Source organism: Ptiloglossa arizonensis, chromosome 12 (genome assembly GCF_051014685.1).
Source record: "Ptiloglossa arizonensis isolate GNS036 chromosome 12, iyPtiAriz1_principal, whole genome shotgun sequence".
Classification (NCBI taxonomy): domain Eukaryota; kingdom Metazoa; phylum Arthropoda; class Insecta; order Hymenoptera; family Colletidae; genus Ptiloglossa; species Ptiloglossa arizonensis.
Genome location: NC_135059.1, coordinates 3896345 through 3919404, shown reverse-complemented (window position 1 = coordinate 3919404; position 23060 = coordinate 3896345). Strand labels below are relative to the sequence as shown.

Below are 23060 nucleotides of genomic sequence, written 5' to 3'. Positions count from 1 at the left end.
TCGAAGTCGTTGACGAGGGCCCAACTCGTCGAATCTCGTTCGATTCGAATTGCTCGTGACAATTCCGAGGATTTGATCCCTGATCCTTGGTTTGTAGCTGGAGATTGACGATGTCCGCGTAAACGAGCGCCATTTGATAAAGGCTTCCGTTTTAACGCGGGCGTTAATACGCGTTTCGTCGTTCGCGGCTCGCGATCGATGCGAAACGCCTATTCGAGCTCACGAGCCACGACCGCCATCGGAAATCAATATTGAACAGTGAAAGTGGACCATCGACACGACCGTCGCTATTCTTCTGCGTCTTTAATCATCGATCCCGATATAGAGAGCACTCGTATCCGCGTCTCTTCGTCGCCTCGTGATCCATCATTTATTTATTATGCGTCGAACAACACGGTACGGTAAATTTAGACGAGGCGGTCGCATTAGATAATCGAAGACGTCTCTCGAGTATTTCGTTTCGAGCTCCCTCGCGTTCGTATTACTTTACGTAACTCTGGTTGCACTAACGATAGTCTCTCGTTTCGATCGAAAATTATCAATTCTCGGGAGATTTAGTCAAATATACACACGTGTCGTGTACAACGATAAGTACAACGCGAAAGTATCGTAAAAGAGCGAGACAGCTTAGGTTGATCTCGAATCGAAAATTTGATATCGATCGAGAGCAACGTTCTCTCATTTATTTCGTATTTTTGTGATCGCGAACAAAATTTGTAATTCTTCGCGGGAAAATTATTTATTTTGCTTCGTTGTTTCGATCGTAACGGTGTCGCTCGATTCTGTCTCTTAACGAGGCTAAAAATTGCGAGTGGAATCGGTATTGATCGCGACAGTTTACGATGTATAGATTTTCAATAGCGAGCGGAACGCGCGAAACGACCGAATTTAACGTCGATTAGAAATTACGCCTTAACCCGTTTATTGTAATTAAAGTTAAAACGATGCAATGGCGTGCACGGCGTCAATGCGAATCGATATCAATTATATTCAATCTGGCGGCACGCCAAGCACCGAGGCCAATATTAAAGGCTAATCCAGATGATCGGATACACTCGCGCAGTAAAAATTTTCGAGAATTGCATCCCGGTGGCTCGTTTTCCATTCGTGTGTACGACCAACTGGAAAAAACCATTATGATACCGATATCGGGACTGCGCTCCGTAGTCGGCTATATTTGAAACGCTGCCATTACTTTCGTTCCCTATTGATTTTTCGTCGCTATAAATTTCCCGCGCTCCACTATTATTATGATATATACGATTTCGTGTAACGTTGTAATTTCTATTTATACAGGATATCTCAAATTACGCGCTGCGATCCGGTGTTCCGCTTGTTTGTCGGATCGATTTCCACGAAAACGAGGATCCAACGGGAAACCAAATTCCGCGTTATATTTTCAACTCGTACACTTTCGTGGAACAATAATAATAACGTCTTTGTTGCACCGTGATACGCGTTCGGACCATCTTTCCTTTTCAACATCGTAGGGGTACGTTATTAAAATTATTCTCATTTTTTCCTTCTCTCGTTTCTCCGCGTTGTTACAAGTCAGACTTAACAACAGCTGTGTCTCGCAATTTTACACCACTCCGTACCTACCTTTTCTTTTTACACGGTGCAATCAATGCGTTATTATTACCGTCATACGAAAATAGTACGTAATTAAAGCAACGCGTATTTTGTGCGAAATACAACGAACACGACACGTAATTGATAATAGCCGCGTAACGATCGAGGTACAGAAAGAAAGAAAAAAATTTCTCGTTAGCGTGGAATTGTTCACAGATACGTAAAGCGTTTCGTTGCAACGAAAGTAGACAAAGATCTCGATCGTTTGTTTGGAAGTATCTTTGGGCGAAAGATTGAAATAAATCTGTACAGCGTAAGGGAAACGACAACGTTCACGGTTGAACGATGAATTTTTAAACGTTCCCCGTGTAAAACGTACACCGAGAAGCAAACGGAGCGGCCTAGACATTCTTAGAGGAATAGAGAGTATTCTAGGTGGGACGTTTCGTGGTTTCGAGCACAGTACAAAAGGTTCCTCGTCCAGAAATAGTGACACTCGTGAAAAAGGGTTTGCCGATTGCGGGTCTGCGCTCCTATTAGCGGCCAGCATCGGCACGAAAATCCGAGCTAAAGTTAGCCGAAGCGTTTCGGTTCTCCAGCGCTGCGTATTCTCAGGGAGGGCTCTCTCAGAATAGCCACGGCAGAATGCTGGCTTTTCTTATCGACCCGAGCTTTTCTCTCGTCGGCAAGACAGCTTTCTGCCCCGGAATTTACCGTGTGGCTGTGTCCGAGGCGACGAAACTCGGTCGGATCCGGCAGCACGTAGTCGATAACTGGGAATTTTCTTACCTAGTGGTGGCACTATTGCTCCAACGAATAAAAGCCCGAGCGAACGACCGTAAACGAACTTAATTAAGTACACCCCGGTATGCATCTAGGTGCACGCTATTCCCGCGATAACAATAGACGCTTCCCGCGAATGTCATTATCTGTTTTTTCTTTTTTTTCTTCTTTCTTTTTTTCTCTCGCCGCCGAGATCGTCCCTGTGCCTCGACGAGACGACAACGAAGAGATTTCTTCCTCGAAAATGAGAACGTTTCGCCAAGGAAGAAGAGCGACGATGTTTTAAAATACTTCTCGTTACTCGAATACAAACACTTTTTTAAGCAGGATGCATTTGTACGACGAGAAATTAGGAAACGATATTTTTTCTAATCGATCCATGAGTTTCCTTCGTAAGAAAATAATAAAGGCGTTCAAAGTTTGGTGTCTCGTATCGTATACACTGTACAATTTACGAAGGTAATTGGTCGGAAAATTGTCGAGGCTTTTTGTTCCGGTATTCCGACCTTTGGACGTGCTTGTTGGAATATTTCCAATCGCGTGTCGAATAAACGGCCATCCTTTATGGCATGTTGGGTAAAAATGTCTCCCGAGCGTCGTTTTGGATAGATAAGGTCGTCCAACACTCGACGGTGTACCGTGTGGTGACGCGAATCACAAATTTATGTAACAGAGAGCCACGTTGGAAATTGAGGTACGCTCGCGAGGAAAACTCGTTATCGCGGTACGGTGGTTCATTTCGAATCTATGGCGCACAAGAATTCGAAGATATCTATAACAAAATGGTTCCCACGTAACTGTCGAAAGTGTAACCGTAACTATTCACCGGGCCAGAACGTAATTGTTTTGGGCTCCGGATAAGAGAGCAAGGGATACTCGTTGTTGGCTAAGAAATCGTCAGAGGTGGAAGGTAGGTCGTCGAGAAATTGGAAATGGAAAATTCCACGAAGTGAACGCGTTTGGGGTTTCGAGTGTCCCACGGGTGGCGGTTTACGGTGTATCGAAAACCAGGGCTCGTGCGTCGTGTTCTACGATATTTTAACCACTACTCGGCCAGCGGACTCTCGGTTCGTTTTGATCCTTGCAATCTTTATGTCACGATCGTGAAACAAAACCAACAGCCGTTGGCAAAATAAAGAATTTATAATCCAATAACGCGAAATACCGAGCAAAACTCACGTATGAAATATAAATTGACAAAATTCAGGTTTCGGTAAGAATGCACCGTTCTCGAATCGTCTTAAAGACGATTTTCAAGTATCGTTTCCTTTCGATGTGTCCGTACTTGGCGCTCGATAACGTTTCATTCTTTACGAACGCCTTCAACAGTTAATTTTACGCCATTTTCTCGTATTTCGATATGGTCTCGAAGCATTGTTCGAACTGTAGCGCGAAAATTAGAAATATTCAACAGTTTGCCGGCTGTTACTGTTAATGACGGTAACGCGAAAGGTTTACAAGTATTAGCATTCGTGTCTTGGAAGCGCTTCAAAGACGCGTTTTAAATTTGGAGCGCCGGTCATCGGTGACCGCCGTGGCATTCAACGCGTTGAGAGAGATCAGTGCTTGGTCGGTACAGGGGACAGTGTACGGCTGTGGTGTGATTACTCAAATGAACGCGATCGTAAAATGAAAATTGTTCGTAACGGGGACGGTATTTCGTCGAGTAGAAAAATTTACGGTCGGTCCGGTGGACGTTTATCGCGATAATAGATCGTATTATCGGGCGGGAAAAGTTTACAGGGACGTTAAATTCATTGTATGCGCAGCCTTTTATCGTTACCGCGGTTGTAATTAATCGAGAAACGATACGATTAATAAATTTGAGTCGAACGTGTTTCGCCTACGGAATAAAATTACCGATGGCTCCGCCAATCGGGTCCCATCGCGTCGTGCAACGATAAATTGGCTCGAAGTGACGATTCTTTCGCCGTTACACGCTCGAGATTTGTTCCCAACCTCGACGCCAAGATACCGTCGCGACGTCAGATTTCGAAACAATCGTCGACGCTGTGGTCGACGGTCTCGTAGCTGCGCCAGCCGTTCGAATCGTTAAATATTTCGCAGAGCGAGCGAGCAGCTCGTGGACATTCCGAGGAATCGAAACTGGAACTCGAACCGGTCGAGATTATAAAATATCTCGGACCAGGAAAATAATGGAGCTCCGAAATAGTGTAATTTTTCAATCTTTCCACCGGTAGACTTGACGGCTCTTTCTAATTAAATTAAATTAATTGTACCTGTGGACAATCTTGTAGTTCCGTAGCGCGTAGCTTACGTACCAATTTTATGTTACTATTTCGGTTCAAACGTCAGTGTTTGCACAATTTATATATTCCCCCTTAATTGCTCAGAAATTATCTAGCAATAAGAACTCTGCGAGGTTTGCCACTGTCTTCTTCGAAATTCTTCGTGCGCTATTGTTCCTGGACGATCGAGCAGTTGTATTATTTTTGTCGGAATACAACGACAATGAACCGTGCAGTACTTGAGAAGTCGAGGAATGGTGGATGAGCTCCATATTTTTCCTATTTTTTCCGTTGGTGTGCCGACGTGATCGTTACGATCTGTTAACTTGTTCGTAACCATACTCACTTGCACGACTGTATTATATTTATCTAAAAATGAACGTTCTATTTACATTTCCTCTCGCGCTGAACAATTCCATAATGCCACAATTTTGTCGGTAAGATTCGTCGTACGTTTGTAGGAAAAACGGGCCCACGACAAGACGAGGATCGTTGCAATTCGTCGTAGAGCTGATCGTACGATAAATCGTCGCGTGTACAGCCTCCGTATTAGTCTGTCCGAGATTAATGCCAGGGAAACCGTGTATATTTCTCGGCGTCGACGTGCACCGTTGTTCGTTTCAACGCGTACGGGCCCCTATCGATTTCTTTCGGCGAAAAAAAAGAAAAAAAAACGAAAAAAAAAAATAGCATTCTGTACAGGGCTCGTATTTTGTACCCTTTCGAGCCCCTTCTAATTGACAAATGTCCCGGCGGGTGTAGTCCACCAGGAAAAATCTATATGAATTTTTCCACTGTCAGTCGACCGGCTGAAAGTTCTTTTACCGGTGGCTTTTCCCTCGTTTTCAACATGCCCTCCCTTCTCTCTTTTCCCAAGAGGAATCCCCGGTTTCCTTGATTCCCTCGCATTTCTTCCTTTTACCTCCTCCTTGCGAATGGTCCCTGTCTTTCACCTTCCTAAATTTCAGCTATCCGCGCTGTCCATCCTACGGAATCCCCTTCGTTCGATACGCGTTTCGAGTTTAGTCTCCTCTGTACTTGTCTCGGGTGTTCCGCGTCGTTCGCTCCGATTCGACGCTTGTCGGGGAACATTCAACAGCTGGACATTCACGGCCTCGTTGATCTTCACCGAGGATACTTCGGCTTCACCCGTTTCGCGCGTTGCATCGATTTATCCGTCCGCGTCTTCGAATTCGTAACGAGACCCCTTTTTTCTTTCCCGCCGGAATTGGTTTTCACGGACGATCGATTTTCACGATCGGACCTGTAGTACGCATGCACTCGCCGTGGTCGAGATCAATTGATCGTTCAAGGTCGCACCACCTGCCACCCCCGCTCCGAGCCATTCTGGACCAGTGTCTCTCAACCCGCGAGTCACGGCCCATTGACAGCTCGTGAGATCAATACGGTGTGTCGCGACCACCGAAAGAACAATTCATTTGCTTCCCGGAGTCTCGAATCGATCATCGAATCGACTTTGGTGTCCAAAGTGTCCCTACTCCGGACACGCGTCCCCGATCGAACGTTCAAACGTCGAACTCTCGGCTCGAAGGAGAATATCGAATCCGGTTCGAAGAACCGAAATGTCCATTTCGGAGATAATTAACGAGCTGTCGTGTCTTCCCTTCGCGTCGTATCGACGCGGTGAAGGTCATATTTTATCGTTACGTCGTTATTTTGTATCGAGATTCGACAAGAGTTTCGTTATTCAGCGGAAAGACTGTTTTTAACGTCGACGCGATTCAGAGCGAAGAAACGATGACTCGTGGTGAGTTTTCCGAGGTTCGATTTCTACCGAATGTGATCGGTTATCACGATCGTTGTCCCTATCGACTCGACACGCGAGTAACCACGTCACTCGATCAACGATGTTTTCGTTGTTGGAGCGATCGCGAGGGCTTAAACACTCTCATCGGTGGAACGTTATAACTTCTCTCGCCGTCAGCGAGGCAACGCGTGGAGCAAACTTTGTCACGAGTGTCCGAAATCGCTGATAAGTGTGCTCGAGGACACGCCAGAATAGTCACGAACTCGATGCTCGTGACCGGTGTGACCGCGTGGCCTAACCGACCGGGATGGTCAGTAACGGTTTCCAAACTTTTGGTTAATTCGACTACTGTGACTACCATTCCGCCAGCCATTCCAACGTCTCCTGTTTAATCGGAGTTTCCCGTTTCGTTTGTTCACCGTCGTGATCTTCGATTTCGTCGAAACTTGTATTTCTTTTCTGCATTACGTTCGCGAACGACGTCGATCCTGCAGCTAGGACTATGATCCGTGTTTGTTGGGTGTTAATTTTTTCTCGTTCGTTTTGTACATCGGTTTACAATGTCGTTGAAACTTGTACTCGTTTTACGTACTTCGATCGTGTATGGCAGCAATTCTATAATAAATATGCGCGTCCTTGCACGTTTAATTGAATTTGTGCGGGTGAATTATTAAGATAGTAATGTACCGGTGTTTGTAGGAAGGAACTGGATTAAACGCTTGGGTGGTTACGATTTGAAGGTTTGAATCTCTGTATTTGCTCGTTTTTCACCTCATGAGTCGACTCCTTTGTAGTCTCGAGAACCTTTCGGGGTGCAGTCAACGTTCTAGTCGGATTGTTTCTTATTGTGACTACCATTTCGTCAGCCATTGTCACCTGTTCTCTATAATCGAAGTTTCTCGTCTCGTATGTTTAACATCACTGTCTTCGATGTCGTCGACACTTGTATTTCTTTTGTTCGTTTCATCGGTCGTGTACGGTATTAATTCTGCGGTAAAAGTACGGTCGTACGTTTCGTTGGAATCAATGTATTCGGGCAGAGTTCGCGAACGCATCGAACGAAAGAGGCTTTTGCGGTAAATTGCAGATTATACTAATGGGGTCTGCTAAGAGCGAGCTCAGCTTTGTGCATCGTTGATCCGAAAGCAAGAGAGGATGTAACCAACTTTGGAGATGCGTTCGCGGATGTACTTTCGTACAGCTCGGAATCGGAACAAATTTCCGAATCTCCAACCGGAAGATCCGATTCAAGATTATTATATATGCTCGAGAGAATTTTGGTATCACTGTGACGAACTCAGACGCGATTCGTTCTCGTAATCGCGATAACTCGCTCAATGAGAATCTCTCTTCGACAAATCGGAACGATTACTTTCGAATGATTTGACGCGCCGTTGAAAGAGCGCTCTCGCAAGCGTCGAGCTTTGAAAATCATCATAACGATAAAATGGCCCTCGTACCTGTGGTTTGAGAAACGGACGCGAGTGGTTCGACGATTCTTCAACGGAGCAAGATAAACCCGAGCGATGTTTGTTTTCCTTCCTCCGTTGAGCTTCTAGGACGATTAGGAAATCCAATTCGTACCGTTCGAGGAGGAAGAAAGTTTTTTCAACCGCGAAACGAACAAACGATAACTGAACGAATGGCCACGGTGTCGTTGCGCATTACGGTCGTGCAACAATCGTACGAACGTGACAATATTTATCCATTTCAATATGGTTTAGACGACCACGTGAGAGACAGCGTCAAGTTGCTCTCGTCAATTTTTCGAATAAAAGTTCCATTACGTGTTCCATTTCTAACGAAAATCGCACCACAGTAGCTTCTATACGAGGCCAGCAGCGAGATTGAACTCGCCGCGAGCAATGGGTTCGAGTTACGATGCTCCAAGTCACGAAAACGCAAGGCAATGTGTGACGTTTCAAAAGGAGGGAGACTCGAATGTAATCTTAAAATATAAATGATTTTCAGCAATTTTTTTTACAACGTACAACCACGATGAAACTTCTTATCTCTTTCCATACGTATTCTCTAACATTCCAAGATATAAGATTCTTTTTTGGTACAATTTATCGGCTTTATAAATGTATAAAATAATAAATGTTATTCTCCTGGACCTTCCTGTCGACAGCCTACTATCCAACATTCCTTTCACGTCGATTCGGAATAAAACATCAAACGAAGTTTCTTTCGCAATGAAACTACACATTGTACGAATTTAAATCCTGTTTAAAAATATACAAAATGAACGATAATGCAAGATTAGAAGAAGAACATAGTATCTCGAAGTCATCGAAGCTGGCCGTGAGTCTAACCATGTGATTGGCCTCGTCGCATAGGAAATGCTTTTTTAACCGTGTGGTCGAGGGATGAGAAAGATTCTCTGGGTCAGAGAAGACCCATACGTGTCGCTAAAAAAACGTTCCTCCGTGGAGAGTCGCACTCTCAAATGTTTTCGGCCGTGGAAAAATTTGCTACGCGCGAAGTCGTGAAGTGGATTATTCCAGGCGAGTTTCCCCCGTACCTTTTATTCACTTGGACGAGTATTTATCGGGATATCGAAGGTAGAAGCGTCTATAGGAGAGGTCCCCGCGGGAATCCGTGTTCTCGCTTAGCTCGCGCTAACAAGTATCGTCGAAGAACGTCTTGCGAGCAATTTGTGAAAGATGGTGGTTCTTCGCCATCGCGGTTCTCTTTTGCCAGCGTTGTCGACCGGGATGGTGATTTAGGGTTTGCAAGCGCAGCGTGTTTTCTAATGAAAGAATCGAACGGACGACGTGGAACCGATACCGGAAAGAAAAATGCGCCGGGATCGGAAACAGGCTTCCGTCGCGCACCTTAATTCGGTCCTGGGCGGTAGACGCGTGCGAAATGGCCTCGACGAAATCCAATAATCGTATAATATAACTTTTAACTCGCTGAACAGGCTCGAACTCTTCTTCGTTGATTGCGTTCGATGTAGCTCCAGTAATCGTACCGTTTAAAACGATCGTTCTTTACGCGCGTATACGATCATTCGAGGTCGTGTTTAAAATCAACTTTTACCAATGGACGATCGTTACATCGCGATGCGTGTACCAGTTTCTTCTAATACTTGTAACGAAGCTGTTGCGACTATAAGTGTCGCAAAGTTCAGATTATATCTAGTTTATTATAATATGCAGGGATCTCGCGTATCTGGTAGTATAGTTATTGTATATATAAGAATACAGTGATGTGTTTTGATGTGAACGACGACAGTGTCGTGTGGTCTTTCTGACTCTGGACTTGGAACTCGACTGAAAAGAAAAGCCAAAACGAAAAACGCGCCAATACGGAGACAGTTCTTAAAACTGACATCGACATCTGGCACACTTAACATCGTTGTTGCATTCATTCCAACGATAAGCAATAACGATAATAATTTTGTACATCGACAACGTCTCACCCTTTCGGCACATTCTAACCCCAGAGAGTTACATCCTACCAAACGTTATTCAAAATTTTCTATTCGAAATAACGTTCCGTGAAATTTCCATGAAACATCGTGTCTTCCTCCTTAACGACCGGTCGTAGTGTACAATTGTTTGGAAACCGCCGTGTGAATAATTGAGAAATGTTTGGAAAAAAGAGGCCGAGTCATCGGCCCGAATGAAATTAAATTTGACAACGGGAGAGGCGTTGGTGGAACAATGGCGGAAAAGTGTAAAGCAGCGTTGATTTACGCGTCGGCGAGTAATTTTTTGGGTTTCTTCGTACGCGGACGGGGGTTCGGTGTTGACCCCAATAAGAGTGGCATTTTATTTTTCGGTTACGACGGTCCTGCGATATTTCAGGCCACGAGCGTTGAATTTTCCGCGTCGGTGGTCAAACATTCGCCACGGTGTAAAAATTCGGGGGTTTTTCTTCGCGTTTTTCCAGCTTCTTGGATCACACGAGGGTGGTAAAAAAAAAGTGCATCGCGACGAAAACGCGGGACCGATTCGCGGCGCAGTAACGAGCAAGGTGTCTTCCAAGGTTCTCGCGACAACGTTGCGCACATCCGTGTTAAAATACACTCGGTTGCCGACTGTTGGCGTCGGTTCAACGACGTTTGTTTACCCCGATTCCAGAATGGAAGAAAAATCCCGTTCGCTCCAAGGTTCGCGGGCGTACGGTTAATTTAATTTCCGTTGGCCAAGACAACACGAAACTCGGGCCGGTGGAGTTAGTTAACGCTTCGCAATGGCTAATTAGAAATTCGCGTCAGGCTTTCCGCGATACTTCGCCACGGACCGAGTGTGTCCACTTCGCAGTTGGTTGATTCAGCGTGATCGTAATTTCCAGGTAGCGAGCGTTCCCGGTGAAAATTTCTCCGCTGCGAAGGACGCGTTTATTTCGGGGATGGAAGGACGCCCGCCCGCTCGAAAAACTCACGACCTGTCCCGTTTCGATTCACGGTATTGACCGAGAAAACCCGATAATTTATTGTGCAGCCCGGGTCAACCGAGCCACGTTTGCTAATTAAGCGAATCACCGGGGCGGACGCGTTGTCCGTGAAACGATACTTTTTTTCTTTTTTACGCATTCTCGCAAAGTGGGACACGTCCCTTTGCATTTTTAATCGTTGGAATATTCGGATACGGACCGACGAGTTCCCCGGAAAGGGTTGTCGTGTCGCGAATAACGTATCCGAGACTCTGAGTGCGCGGACTTTGTTTACGGTCGTAGGGAGCGAGTCTTCCACCCTTTCGATTCCCTTCTTCGACCTTTTCGCCCTTGACTCGTTTTAAAACACGCTGGAGAGTAATTTGATTCGTTGTTTCGTTCCGTAGATGTATCAACTCTCGGCCAGTCGACGTTTCCATCGAATGCTAGCAATCGTGCTCGGGTCAGTAGAGACCCTCTGCATTCTTCTTCGTATTTGACATTTCGTTCGATCTGTGGCATTTTCACGTTCCTAGCACGTTCTTCGTTCGTCGTTTCCGAAGTTACCACGAACATTGGGAGTATATCGGTGTAGACTTCAGTTTCTTCACTTATTCCTATAATTTCATTTCTCTGGCATTCCGCTATTTTATGTTTCCTGCGTTTTGTTTCCTCGTTTCGCTTCCGAGCGTTCTTGGACGCAGGCATGTGGCGACCAAGCTTGCGCGAAATTCTTCCACCGTGTCCCCTTCCTTTTTTTTTTAAATTTTCTCCACTTTTATTTACCGGTCCTGTTTACTATCTTTCGCTATCCTGTATCCATCGTTGTATTTTCTACTACTATTAAGGACACGTTGTCCGGTACCGCGAGGAGTTGAACAGAGATCAGAGTTCGAGACAGTCCAGTTCGCGCTAGAGTCGGTCCATTTATCAGTGTCGTGTAGCAGTGAAACAGCCCGAGCATATTGTTGAATAAATTGGAGCATTTTCGAGAAGTGTAGTTGCCTTTGGCGATCTCATCTTCCACACTTCGGATCGAACGATCGGTTCCGAAACAAACTATTCGAATTGCTCGTCCCGTTACGATCAAAGTACAGTGTCACGGATCAAATATTCCTACGAATATATTTAAAATTGTTGTCTGCACGAGGAAATTATCCGGTTCGATAATTGTTCGATACGCAATATTCAACGTATCGTTCAAGATTCCTTCCAAGACGAAGTACAGTTCGAGACAGTAATAACGAGCTACGACATCGCTATTTTCAAAACACTTTTCGTTGTCCACTGCCGCCAATATCGAGAGTGGAATTAGGAACACGAAGTGGCGAGTTACCAAGAAACTCGCGAAAAGGTGCGATTACAAAGTACAAAGAAAACGAAGAAAACAATCCCCGCGAAGAACGTCTGCGTCGGAGTAACCCGGACAATGAAAATCAACGATATTTTAAGTTTCTTTGTGCGAGCCAGCTCTTGTTCACCGTTTTCGGTGATTCTGCACTTCAGTTTCGCGTAAAGTTATCCGATCGTGCAAACGTTTATTAGTTTTGTTTTCAGACAACTCGACAATGTTGGTTCGGAGCCCGCGTAAGGATATTCGTAACGGTGGTTCGCGATTCGAATATTAAGCGTACGCGACAAGGGTGTTGGAACTTCCGCGTTAAACTGTCGCCGCGTTCGAAGGAAACTTACGGGAAGATAGTCGGGAATAATGTACCACCGGTGGCTGTACGGATCCGCTTCGCTTCTTCGGCGTGTATTTCGTAAGCTCCGCCCTTTGTGTCTCCTCGTGGACGTAAAGCGAGTCGCTTTCGAACGCGCCGCGAGCCGACGTTCAACCACGTCGATGAAACTCCATAAAAAGTAAGTTTCGCGATCCGCGTGGACCAACGTCCGCGGAAAAGGAGATCGCCGAGGTCGATTCCTCCTAGACACGCGGACCGACTTCCGGTGCACGCGCAGGGTAACCGTGAACACGGAATTTTTAATTAATGCCACGGCAGGTGGGGCCTACCGGTAGTCGATTAAAAATTTCGCAAAACTTGCTATCTCGTGGCCCCTCTTGAGAAACTTTTAAATGGGTTTTTAATTGGTTCATATGACGGATGGTTAATTAATTTCGCGAACGCCCGCGCTCGCCCGTGAATGCGAACGATTAATTGAAGATTTTTAATTAATCGTCCGAAACGAGGACCGGAATGGGAAAGTGTTCGAACACCTTGTACTTGTTCGCGAACGACGAATCTTGTTTCTCGTTTGTAAATGTCGCGTGTAGCAAGACGGGACCGCAACGCTCTCTCGGTTAAACGACTGGTTAACGCGAACGATCGAGTAAATAATGAAAATTCGGTTGTAAATAATGATTGTGTAAATTGGAACGAAGTATCAATTGCGGATACAGAGGCTGGTTACGTGGAAAGATAAACGATGGAAATGTTACGCGTTAATTTGTACGGATGTCGCGCATTTCATTTACGTACAGACGCAATGAAACTAAGCTCCGATTACAAAATGAATTAATTACTGTTACAAAATGAAATTCGACCGTCGCCAACCGATATTTTTGTGCGCCAGATTTTCACAGTCTACAGTTACGAGCGTCGATGTTTCCAATTTGTCCAAGACGTTTATCGATAATTAATAGAGATTTGTTGCTCCTCAAGATGGAAATAAATCGAAGAGGAGATAGGTGGACGCAAACGTCGATTCCGCTAACTGTGCAACGTGTGCGATATAATCGAACGTCAGGATCGACGTGCAATATAACGTTCGTTCTCGTTTAAAATCATTTCTAATAATTTCTAAACAGATTGCCCGTTACACTTGGATAAAGTGTAACTTGGGATCTTTTCATCTCAACGATCCCAAACTCGCGAAAGTTCATTCGCGACTATTAAACTTTTTATCGTTGAACGGCGAGCCTGGAGAACGCGGAAAGTAATCAATTACAGCCGAAATCATGGAATCGTTTCTCAAACGTAATTGTTGTTTTTTTTCTCGAGGTACACAGAGGTGTGGATGAACATTATCGCGATGAAAAGAGCGATCCGTCTCCCGTTAACGAGTGCATGCTTTTACTCTTAAAGGGACAACCCTTAATTCGTCCGATTGTCGACTTTCCGTAATTAACGATTTCACCCCCTATTAAACGCTCGTGATTCTTATACCCCGTCGTAGATAGAGAAAAATTGTCTTTTCCCTTCACCTTGGAGGAAAACGATTTTTCCTCCTATAAATTATCGCGCATCCATTTCGCCCAATTCGGGCATCCACGACTTCCTGCCGCGAATTTCAAACACTGGTGAAAGTTTTCGGACAAGTTATGCCACAAATCTCGATATATATTTGACTCGTAATCACATTGCTCCGGAGTTTTTCAATTAATTCGAGGGCATTACGTAGGAGACCTCTTTATTCGGAGAAGAAGTGGGTCGTAGGTTGGTGCTCGACAATACTGGGACTGCCAGAATCAGAACTATGCCGGGTCAACAAAGAGATAATCATCGTGCTTCGCATTGTTAATCTTAATTAACGTGCCTGCGTCGATCGTGAACACAATATCGTAAGAAGTTCTCGCCCGTTTTGTTCGAACGAAATTACGGGACAGGATTGAATTTAATTGGACGAGGGAGCTGGCCGCGAGACGTGGATCTTAAATAAAGCGAAATCTCTTTATTTCCACCGCGGGACAATAACCGGTGAAAAGCCACCGGTTTCCACGGTTTTTCCATTCATCGTCGTTGACCCTCTTTATTTTTACTGGCCGCGTTTCTTCGCCTCGAGACAAATAAACTTCTCGATTCGACGATAAAGTTCACTCGGACGTATGATCGGGGACTCCCGTTGCTCGTCGAAATTTCGATTAAAATTGCCAACGTTTCTCGAAATTAAAATTAATCGAAATCGGTTCGACGATTCAACGAAGTAAAATTAACCAAACGTGTATCTATTTCACGGACGATTCGTGTATCTCCTTTACAGGAGAACGAGAAATAACAACTTTGTAAATTTATAACGAGAGACACCTCCACGACGACGCAACTTACGTCGAACCGTACGAATTAATTAACAGTAAGTTTCTTATAATTCGAGCGACGTTCGAAAGTTATTCGACCAAGGGGGAATCCGTTGTAAAATCGTGGATTTACTTTATACGTACAGGGTGTGCCGTAACACGTGAGACCCGCTTCGGCGGTGGCTCGGGGTCACAATAGCAATGAAAAAAGTTCATATAAACATGTACCCTATTCGACCTTGTTTCCAAGTTATAGCCACTTTTGTACTCTGGTAATGTGCAGCTGTTTACCTTTATAGAAAGTGCTCGGAATGGCTACCCTTCGGCTCGAATGCAAGCCCTGTTGTCGTCTAGTCGCAAAGTTTCTCAATATTTTAAACGTTCCGGGTATTTGTCGGATTCATTGGCAGGTAGTGTTCTCGTATACGTTGTCGAACCGTTTCAACCGAAATGGACGTTGAATAAACAATTATTCTCGAGTGCCTTCGGAAATAAAAGTTCGGTGGATTTAAGTTCGGGTTACGAGGAGGTCGAATGGCACTTTGCCACGAAAAACTTGACGTTTCGTCCAAAGGGGAGGTTTTACAACGCCACTTTTAACCGACCCTTGTCCCTTCTGGTTACATTTTATCTTTACATATATATATACACTCGTGTACTTTCTCGTATCGCGTAAGAAAGAAGTTCAATAACGCTAATAATAATGATACCATTACCGAGTTTCATTCGAGGCGGTACAGTTTTTCGTGCGAAACCAAAAGCGGTTGTTTACGAAGGCGCGATACTTTTTTTCTTTTTTTCAATTCGGTAGCGTAAAATAGCAGGGATATTAAGGCGGGCTGTTCCTAATGAGACACTCCGTATAATAAATTTCGGACCGCGGGTACCATTCTCGATAACGTAACCTCGAGGGTGGGTTTCATTAGGAGGACATCGATTACTGTTCTCCGCACGTAGCTTCCCGCCGATTCGTTTTATTTTTTCCCATCTCGCGGCGATCCCTCATACAAATTACGGGCCGATAGTTCGTTAGGAGCGCCCTCTAGGTTGGGCGGGGCACGAACTCCTGTATGCGAAAGTAGCCGGAGAACCCCACTGGCGAAATGTGTTATTTACAGTTCGTTTAGCGTTCGAGCGCGAATATCCTTTCGTGCGGCTAGATTTCCGATGTTGACCTACCGACGACGATGGTCATCTACGTTTCGTTTCACGGTCGTCGAATAATTAAATCGTTTCCCTCGTATCGTGCTTAGACAAAATCGAAGACACGTTTCCGTACGTTTCCATGTCACTCGTACGAAATTCTCGTGTTCGTCATCCGCGTGAGAAAGTTGCATCACTGGGGGGTGGTTCTCGTTATTGTTAACGCAAGAACTCGCCCTGCCGTTCGTTCGGGCCATTGTAGACAGATTTGCATAATGTATAAGCGAGGTACACGAGAGGATCCGTTCTATACGATCGTTGTACGGAACGTTTCGGACGGAAGCCCGTTTCACTGGCCGGCGCTTATTACGCCGCTCCAATTAAGTAATCTTTGCATCTAGTCCTCCACCGCCACCCCGTACGGGTGTCTAAAATCGTCTTCTCGTTCTCGTAAGAGTCGTTGAAAAATTCGTTGGCGCGTTACGCGAATTGGGACCGGTTTTGCATTCTCGCGTCGTCAGCGCTCGAAGTACACGCACTATTTATTTTAATTTACATCCGACGGGCTCTTCGGTCGTTCTTCTATGCAGACGTTGCCCGCGCATTAATATACATTTGTAGCCGCGCGATAAATTACCGGAGAACGTGCACGCTGGGTTGCCTTCTTTCTCCACCCACACCGTTGGGACATTTCTAACGCGAAGCAATAATGCGTAACTTTCGAAGCTTTCGAAACCGGTACGATTTTATCGGCCGGCGTGTAGTACCGTACACGTCGTTGCAAACACGCGGCACGACGTGCGCTCACGCGTTTGTATTATCCATTGTTCCGGTGGTGGTTTCGGTAACAAGTTTTATACAATCGAGCGGATGTTTGGTAACTGCTAAACGAGGTAAATGCTAGCCGAGCTTTTCGGTTCGTTAATTTGGAAACGTTAGGCGAACAGGTGGAACGAACGGAACGTGTACCGTTTTAGCCCGATAAAACGCATTAAAACGCGTCTCTGATATTTTTAAACGCTTGTAAACTCCCTCGATTCTAAACACTCTTTTTTTTTCCGCGGGGGAAATTTTCCAGAGATCCCCCCCCGATCCCTTGGGGCGCGGTCGAGGGCAGCACGAGGGCGCCGCTGAACGATTTTCTCTCTAATTGACCCTAATTCTGCATACGGAATACCAGATGGAGGAATACCGTATTCGCGACGGTGTAGAGATAAGATTGTTAAAGTTCCAGGGGGCACACGTTTCTGAGAGAAATTGGGTGATCGCCCGCTCTTGAATCGCTTTGTCCGAGCGCGTTCTATCGATCTCGGTCGTGTATTTTTAATATCTTTACCTCGAAGACGTAATTTCAATTAAGCACCGAGCGGCCAGAGCGATAAAGGAATTCAACGCGAAAGAACGCGTACATTATTACGGAATAAATTTGCCCTCGGCCCGGGCAAAGGAAATATAATATTTTCCAATTACCCGTTTCTTCTTTAATGAAACAAAGAGCGAGAAAAGGGGGACGTTAACTTTTCGGAATAGTCGGAATAATTTCAATCGACCTCTCGAGCCACTTCAACGGCTACCGCTTCTACTTTTACGTTAATTTGCGTCTCTGTTCGTGGAACAACGAGCCCGTACCCGTAGGCCATTGTAAAGAGACGCGAGATGGCGTGGCGAGAACAGTGGCCTTGAGCGGTCAATTAATTTCTCTTCGACTACATCGATCGTGACACGCTCTGGAACCATTTCGCGTATACTTCCTAACGCCTACCACGATCGTCACCGAATTTCAAACTGCTGCGCCAACTGGACATTTTTCCACGATCTCCTAAACGTTTGCTATCCTGTTGTTCATCCTCGATCGAATTTGGCTCTGTTAGGACCCATATCCGGAAGAACCTCGTCGATTTTCTCGACAAGCGACGAGAAAACCGGTAACCTCGTTTGTCTCGGTTTGTCTCGTAACCCATGAAACGATCGCTAGAGAAATATTAAAAGAAAAGGTGGAGCCGGGTCCGTAGAGACCCAGATCGTCGACGACCGCTTCGGAAGCGTCGATCAACGGAAGATCATGTTGCGACACGCAAAAATCCCCGCGGTCCCTACGCGCCCTAGCGTTTATGGTTGGATTAGCGCGTGTCCTGAGCACGTTCTCGGCACACGTGCAATCCACCAGCAAACTAACAACCCTACCTGGGTTCTTGGAAGTCTGCTAAGCAGCTGCGGGATCTTTAAGGCGACTTTATGCTTTTTAACAATTTTCACTTCCAGGAAACCTCGGTTAGCAACTAACAATCCCACTCCAGGCTTCCCTTTCCTCCGAAACAGTTGTCCACCTCCCAAATTCCTCAACAAATCAGATTTCAAGCCGAACGCATAAAACGGAGGGTTGACACGCGGAGAAGACAGTGCAACAGTGCAGCACAGAGTTCAACATTCGGACACAATTCTGCCAACAAATCTGCCACAGTTCGCTCAACTGAACAATTTTGCCAATCAGTTTGACACAGGCTCGAACTAGCGAACATTTCGCCATCAGTTGAACACTACAAGAAACGTACAAGTTCGACGGTTACACAAGACTCAAGAGCTCAACACAAGTTGCAAGACTTCGACAAACAAACTACAACAAACCAGAGTTAGGTGGCTAGAGTTCCGTGGCCAGTTTACACAAAATATACAACATAACTTTCGTCAACTCTACGCTAAATACAACACTGTTAATTACCACAATAAGTCTTCGTTCTTGAAATTTCCAACGATCTCGACACCCCTAAAAAGCTATCGAGAAGCTATCGGAAGTATATCGAAATATACAACACGACAACTTTCGCCAACTCTACGCCAAATACGACACTGTTAATTACCACAATAAGACAACAAGACTTCGTTCTTCCTGTCGTCCAACGCGCTACAGGTCAATAACGAAATTCTTTGCCTCGAGGCGTATAATTGTCTTTCAACGCAACGTCGCGAAGGAGAAAGCATCGATCGAAGTACGAGTTCGAGGAAAAAGAGACGTACACGCGAAAGAAGGCAGCCCAATTCGTGGAAGAATCGCGTTAAGTGAGAAAGGTACGCTTCGCGCGAGACGACACTCTCTATTATTCCGAAGCATTTTTATGAGAACTCTCGCTGCACTAACGGAGGATGTGGCGCGAGTTTCAAAGAATAATGGGATGAATAAAACAGGCTGCACGGTGAGGCGAGACGGGGCGAGGAGTTTCGCCTTCGTCTAGCGTGAATACTCCCTTTATCATGCTTGAGGAAAATAAGAGACGGTTGGCGGAACAAACTCCGTTGTAACCAGTTCACGTGAGAACAGATAGAGACGTCGCCGGGGCCACGTTACCCTGACAGCATGATTATACCGCATTTTGCGTTACAGCTTCATACACGTCAGTTTTTCGCATCTCAACACACCGATGGAATATCAATTTACAATTTTTTACTCACAGGGAACGTGCTCGACGTTCGCAATCGGAGACCGTGTCGAACGTTTCGCATTACCTCGGCTAGTGTCGTATCTTCGATCGATCGTTCGAGACGTTTAACTTTTTGGAAATTTTGTACGTATCGTCGAGAAGCAGCTTCATCTTTATATATACTCGATGGATCGGTTTTGTGAAAGTATCGCGTAAATGAAAATCGTGCAAATCGAAAGCAGGGTTTATGGTACGTATGTATCAAAGAAGAGGATAAAGTTTCGTAACGAATAATCGTACGGTAGTTCGAGAAAACACATACCTATACCCCTGTCCCGTAAGTATCGGGACATCTTATATTTTTTCCGAAGAAGGGATGAAAATCGTTTTGAGAAAAGTACGGTTCCGACTGTGGGCGTCGTATTTTTACCGTTAATGCGGTTTTTCAACGCGCCTTTTTTTTATATTATTTTCAAGGATGCAAACTGTCGCTTTATATAACAAGAATTTCGATTATTTTTCCATCGTAAAAGTGACGTAATAATATTTCGTTCCGACCGGTCCACGCGTAATAGTCGTCTGCTTCTTTTACGATGCAAAGTATCAAATGGAGAGATATTCCTTCGAGTCCTTCGATAAGTTATAGATTTACTTTCGATGAGTATCCTAATACTTCTGAATGTACTTGTCGGGTAGAAAACATTTCTTTGTTCGGTCCGGAGATAAATAATACAGAATAATTATTGTATACTAAAATGAATAATAAATAATTAGTATTATCGGAATACCGTAACGAAAGATAAAGTTAGAGGTGGGTTTAAACTACCACCGACAAGGCTATTCGAATGATAACTTTCTGAATGGAAAAATGAATTTTTGCCATTTGTATTTGGAGAACAAGGTACAGAGTGAATAAGAAATTCATTCGTTGCATTAATGATCTGTTATAAAATTTAAAGAACAGTTTAGCCAGCGTCTCGGAGTAGAATCTTCCGTTGAGAAGAAAAAGGAAATGTCTTTGATTCGCAGGACTCCCTTGAACGTCGATAATTAATGGTACCGTATATAACTACGGGTTACTTTCCTCGCAAGTAGTGCGTTTCTTTCTGACTGTTCACTGGTTCCATTATTTAGGTTTGATAAAAACGAGGGGACTCAGAGAGCGGAAACTATTCGAACGTTATTGTTCGGAACTTCCCCTGGAATTTCAATGATGTATTCCGGTTCTCAATTTCAAAGACTAACGTTGAAATTAACTTCCTGCGTTCGTGTAATTTCCTTCAAACGTTGAATTTCGTTCTCCCATTGTTATCGCGATGATTTTTAACGTTTCAATATATTGTTTTACGAATCTTCGCATGTCTCGTTGTGCGAATTTTCAATTCAATGCATCGGCATTCGTTTCGAAGTTGTCGGCAACATTTTCAAAATCAAAATTTAAAAATCTAGTATCGAACGTGTCGACTTGGCGTTAAACGAGATTTTTCTAATCCGGATTGATCGATCATAGTTAAACTTCGCCCAAAATGTTCACTCCGCGGACGATTAATATTTTTTCCGTATCTGTAGATATTTCTTTCGATCGAAATTTGTTCAAAGAAAAATAAAAGCAAAGATTCGCGAAACGAATTGTTCCTTTACTCGCGATTCTTACGCGAACAAATGGACGTGACACGGTTCGATACGATGAACTGGAATTTCGGTGCGCGATGACCGACGTCTTCCGGCGAAAGTCGCGATCGTATACGCTTCAAATTACGCGCAAGGCTATTAATCAGTTGATCCATTGTCCCGATTGACCAAATCGACACTCGAACTAATTGGAGGAGCGCCGTGGTTTCACGGGTATAATGGAATGAACGAAACGCGCTGCGGCGAAACGGGATTTGCTTGCTGAATATTCTCTCTATGATCACGGGTAAAAGAACGGTGAACCGTATCTTGAAAGGGGATCAGAAGGAAGCGAACGCGCGATAAATCTGGATAGACTTTCATCCCGCTCGAGTCTCTTTAATTCGCGCTTAATTGTCCTTTCGCTTTCCGTTTAAATCGTCCCGCGCGCTTTGAGTACGTCGTCGAGTTCGAACCCGGGCATACGACGAAATCTCTCCTCCTTCCTCACGGTTTTCCGACCTTCGTTTTTTCCTCCTCGAACGAAAAAGTTTTCCAATCGGATAAATCCACCGAATGAAAAATCGTGGCGCGAAAAGTACAGCAGAAGTTCATAAAGACGAATCTCTATCACGGAAGACAAACAAACGAGGGTTGAAAACGTTCCGAATTAACGTAACTAGAATCGTACGATTCCTCGACTTGATCGAACAAATGATCGTTAAAATGATCAATTATTGAACGAACAATATTTCAATTTCGATTTGCAAAAGAGAAATTGACTTAGTAGCAAATCGACTTGCGATAGTATCGAAATAGCGAAGATTCCTATTATACGAGCTCGAAATGCTCGGAATAATTAACGGATTATATCCTTGAATAACTTTGTCGTTCGGCAGAATATCCGATACTTTGAAAGTTCTGCGTAATTATACAAATGAGACATTCGGTAAAAATTTACCGAGCCTTTATGTACGAAATTATTATTCGTATTAAATGTGCATTCAGTTGGTCGAATTTCATTGCTCGTGGTTTGGTAACGCGGGAAGAAGAATTTCTAAGAGATATTCCTCTGATTGAGAATTGATATTTTGTGCATTGTTGCGGGTGATGCATAGTATCTGATCGTGAAAAGGAACGCTGTGAGAGCCCGTAGTGGTGGGTGGTTGAGAAAAATGTCTACTTCGTATCGATGAGCGTGTCTCGCTAACGATCGCCCAGCTATCATTAGTTGTATCGCGTTGTAACGCGAACTTAGCCCGCGGCAATTCGTTATAAACGGCCCGTGTCACTTGTCCGCGATCGAATCCCCAGAACCGGTGAATTGTAATAGCGGATAATCGTTGAATTTACGAACGCCACGGACATTTGCATTCTGCCATCCCGCTAATAGGATTTATGTGGACGGTTTTGTATACTTTGTCCGCGTGATTGACATTTGCAGCCCTGCGCATGGATAGAAAATACACTTGTCGTGACACGTTTCGAGAAATTCTTTCGAAAGATCGACGGGGGTTCTTCATTGACTTTATCAGGGTCACCGGTTATGGTGTATTGACAAGCTTGTGTGTATTTAAGCTTGTGTGTATCTAAGCTTGTGTGTATCTAAGCTTGTGTGTATCTAAACTTGTGTGTATTGATAAGCTTGTGTATATTGACAAGCTTGTGTGTACCTAAGCTTGTGTGTATTGACAAGCTTGTGTGTATCTAAGCTTGTCTGTATTGACAAGCTTGTGTGTATCTAAGCTTGTGTGTATTGACAAACTTGTGTGTATCTAAGCTTGTGTGTATTGACAAGCTTGTGTGTACCTAAGCTTGTGTGTATCTAAGCTTGTGTGTATTGACAAGCTTGTGTGTATTGACAAGCTTGTGTGTATCTAAGCTTGTGTGTATTGACAAGTTTGTGTGTATCTAAGTTTGTGTGTATTGACAAGCTTGTGTGTATTGACAAGCTTGTATGTATTGACAAACTTGTGTGTATTGACAAGCTTGTGTGTATCTAAGTTTGTTTGTATCCAAGCTTGTGTGTATCTAAGCTTGTGTTCATCTAAGCTTGTGTGTATCTAAGCTTGTGTGTATCCAAGCTTGTGTGTATCTAAGCTTGTGTATATCCAAGC

At 44.5% G+C, this 23060-nt stretch overlaps 2 protein-coding genes across 10 annotated transcripts in view; one reads left to right on the top strand and one right to left on the bottom strand.

Annotated features, from left to right (window-relative positions):
• The window catches only part of LOC143153090 (uncharacterized), a 97057-nt gene that overhangs the window by 13188 nt on the left and 60809 nt on the right, over positions 1-23060 (top strand). Inside the window, exon 1 of one of the 2 annotated variants that reach the window (XM_076323918.1) lies at positions 12285-12621. The exons of the other annotated variant lie outside the window; for it this stretch is intronic. Within the exon in view, the coding sequence (XP_076180033.1) occupies positions 12470-12621 (152 nt within the window). The 5' untranslated portion in view covers positions 12285-12469. Of the gene's footprint in view, positions 1-12284; positions 12622-23060 lie in introns of those variants that run through there. 2 annotated transcript variants of the gene reach the window in all.
• Tn (tripartite motif containing protein thin) overlaps positions 1-23060 on the bottom strand; it is a 96510-nt gene that overhangs the window by 54989 nt on the left and 18461 nt on the right. The window lies entirely within an intron of this gene.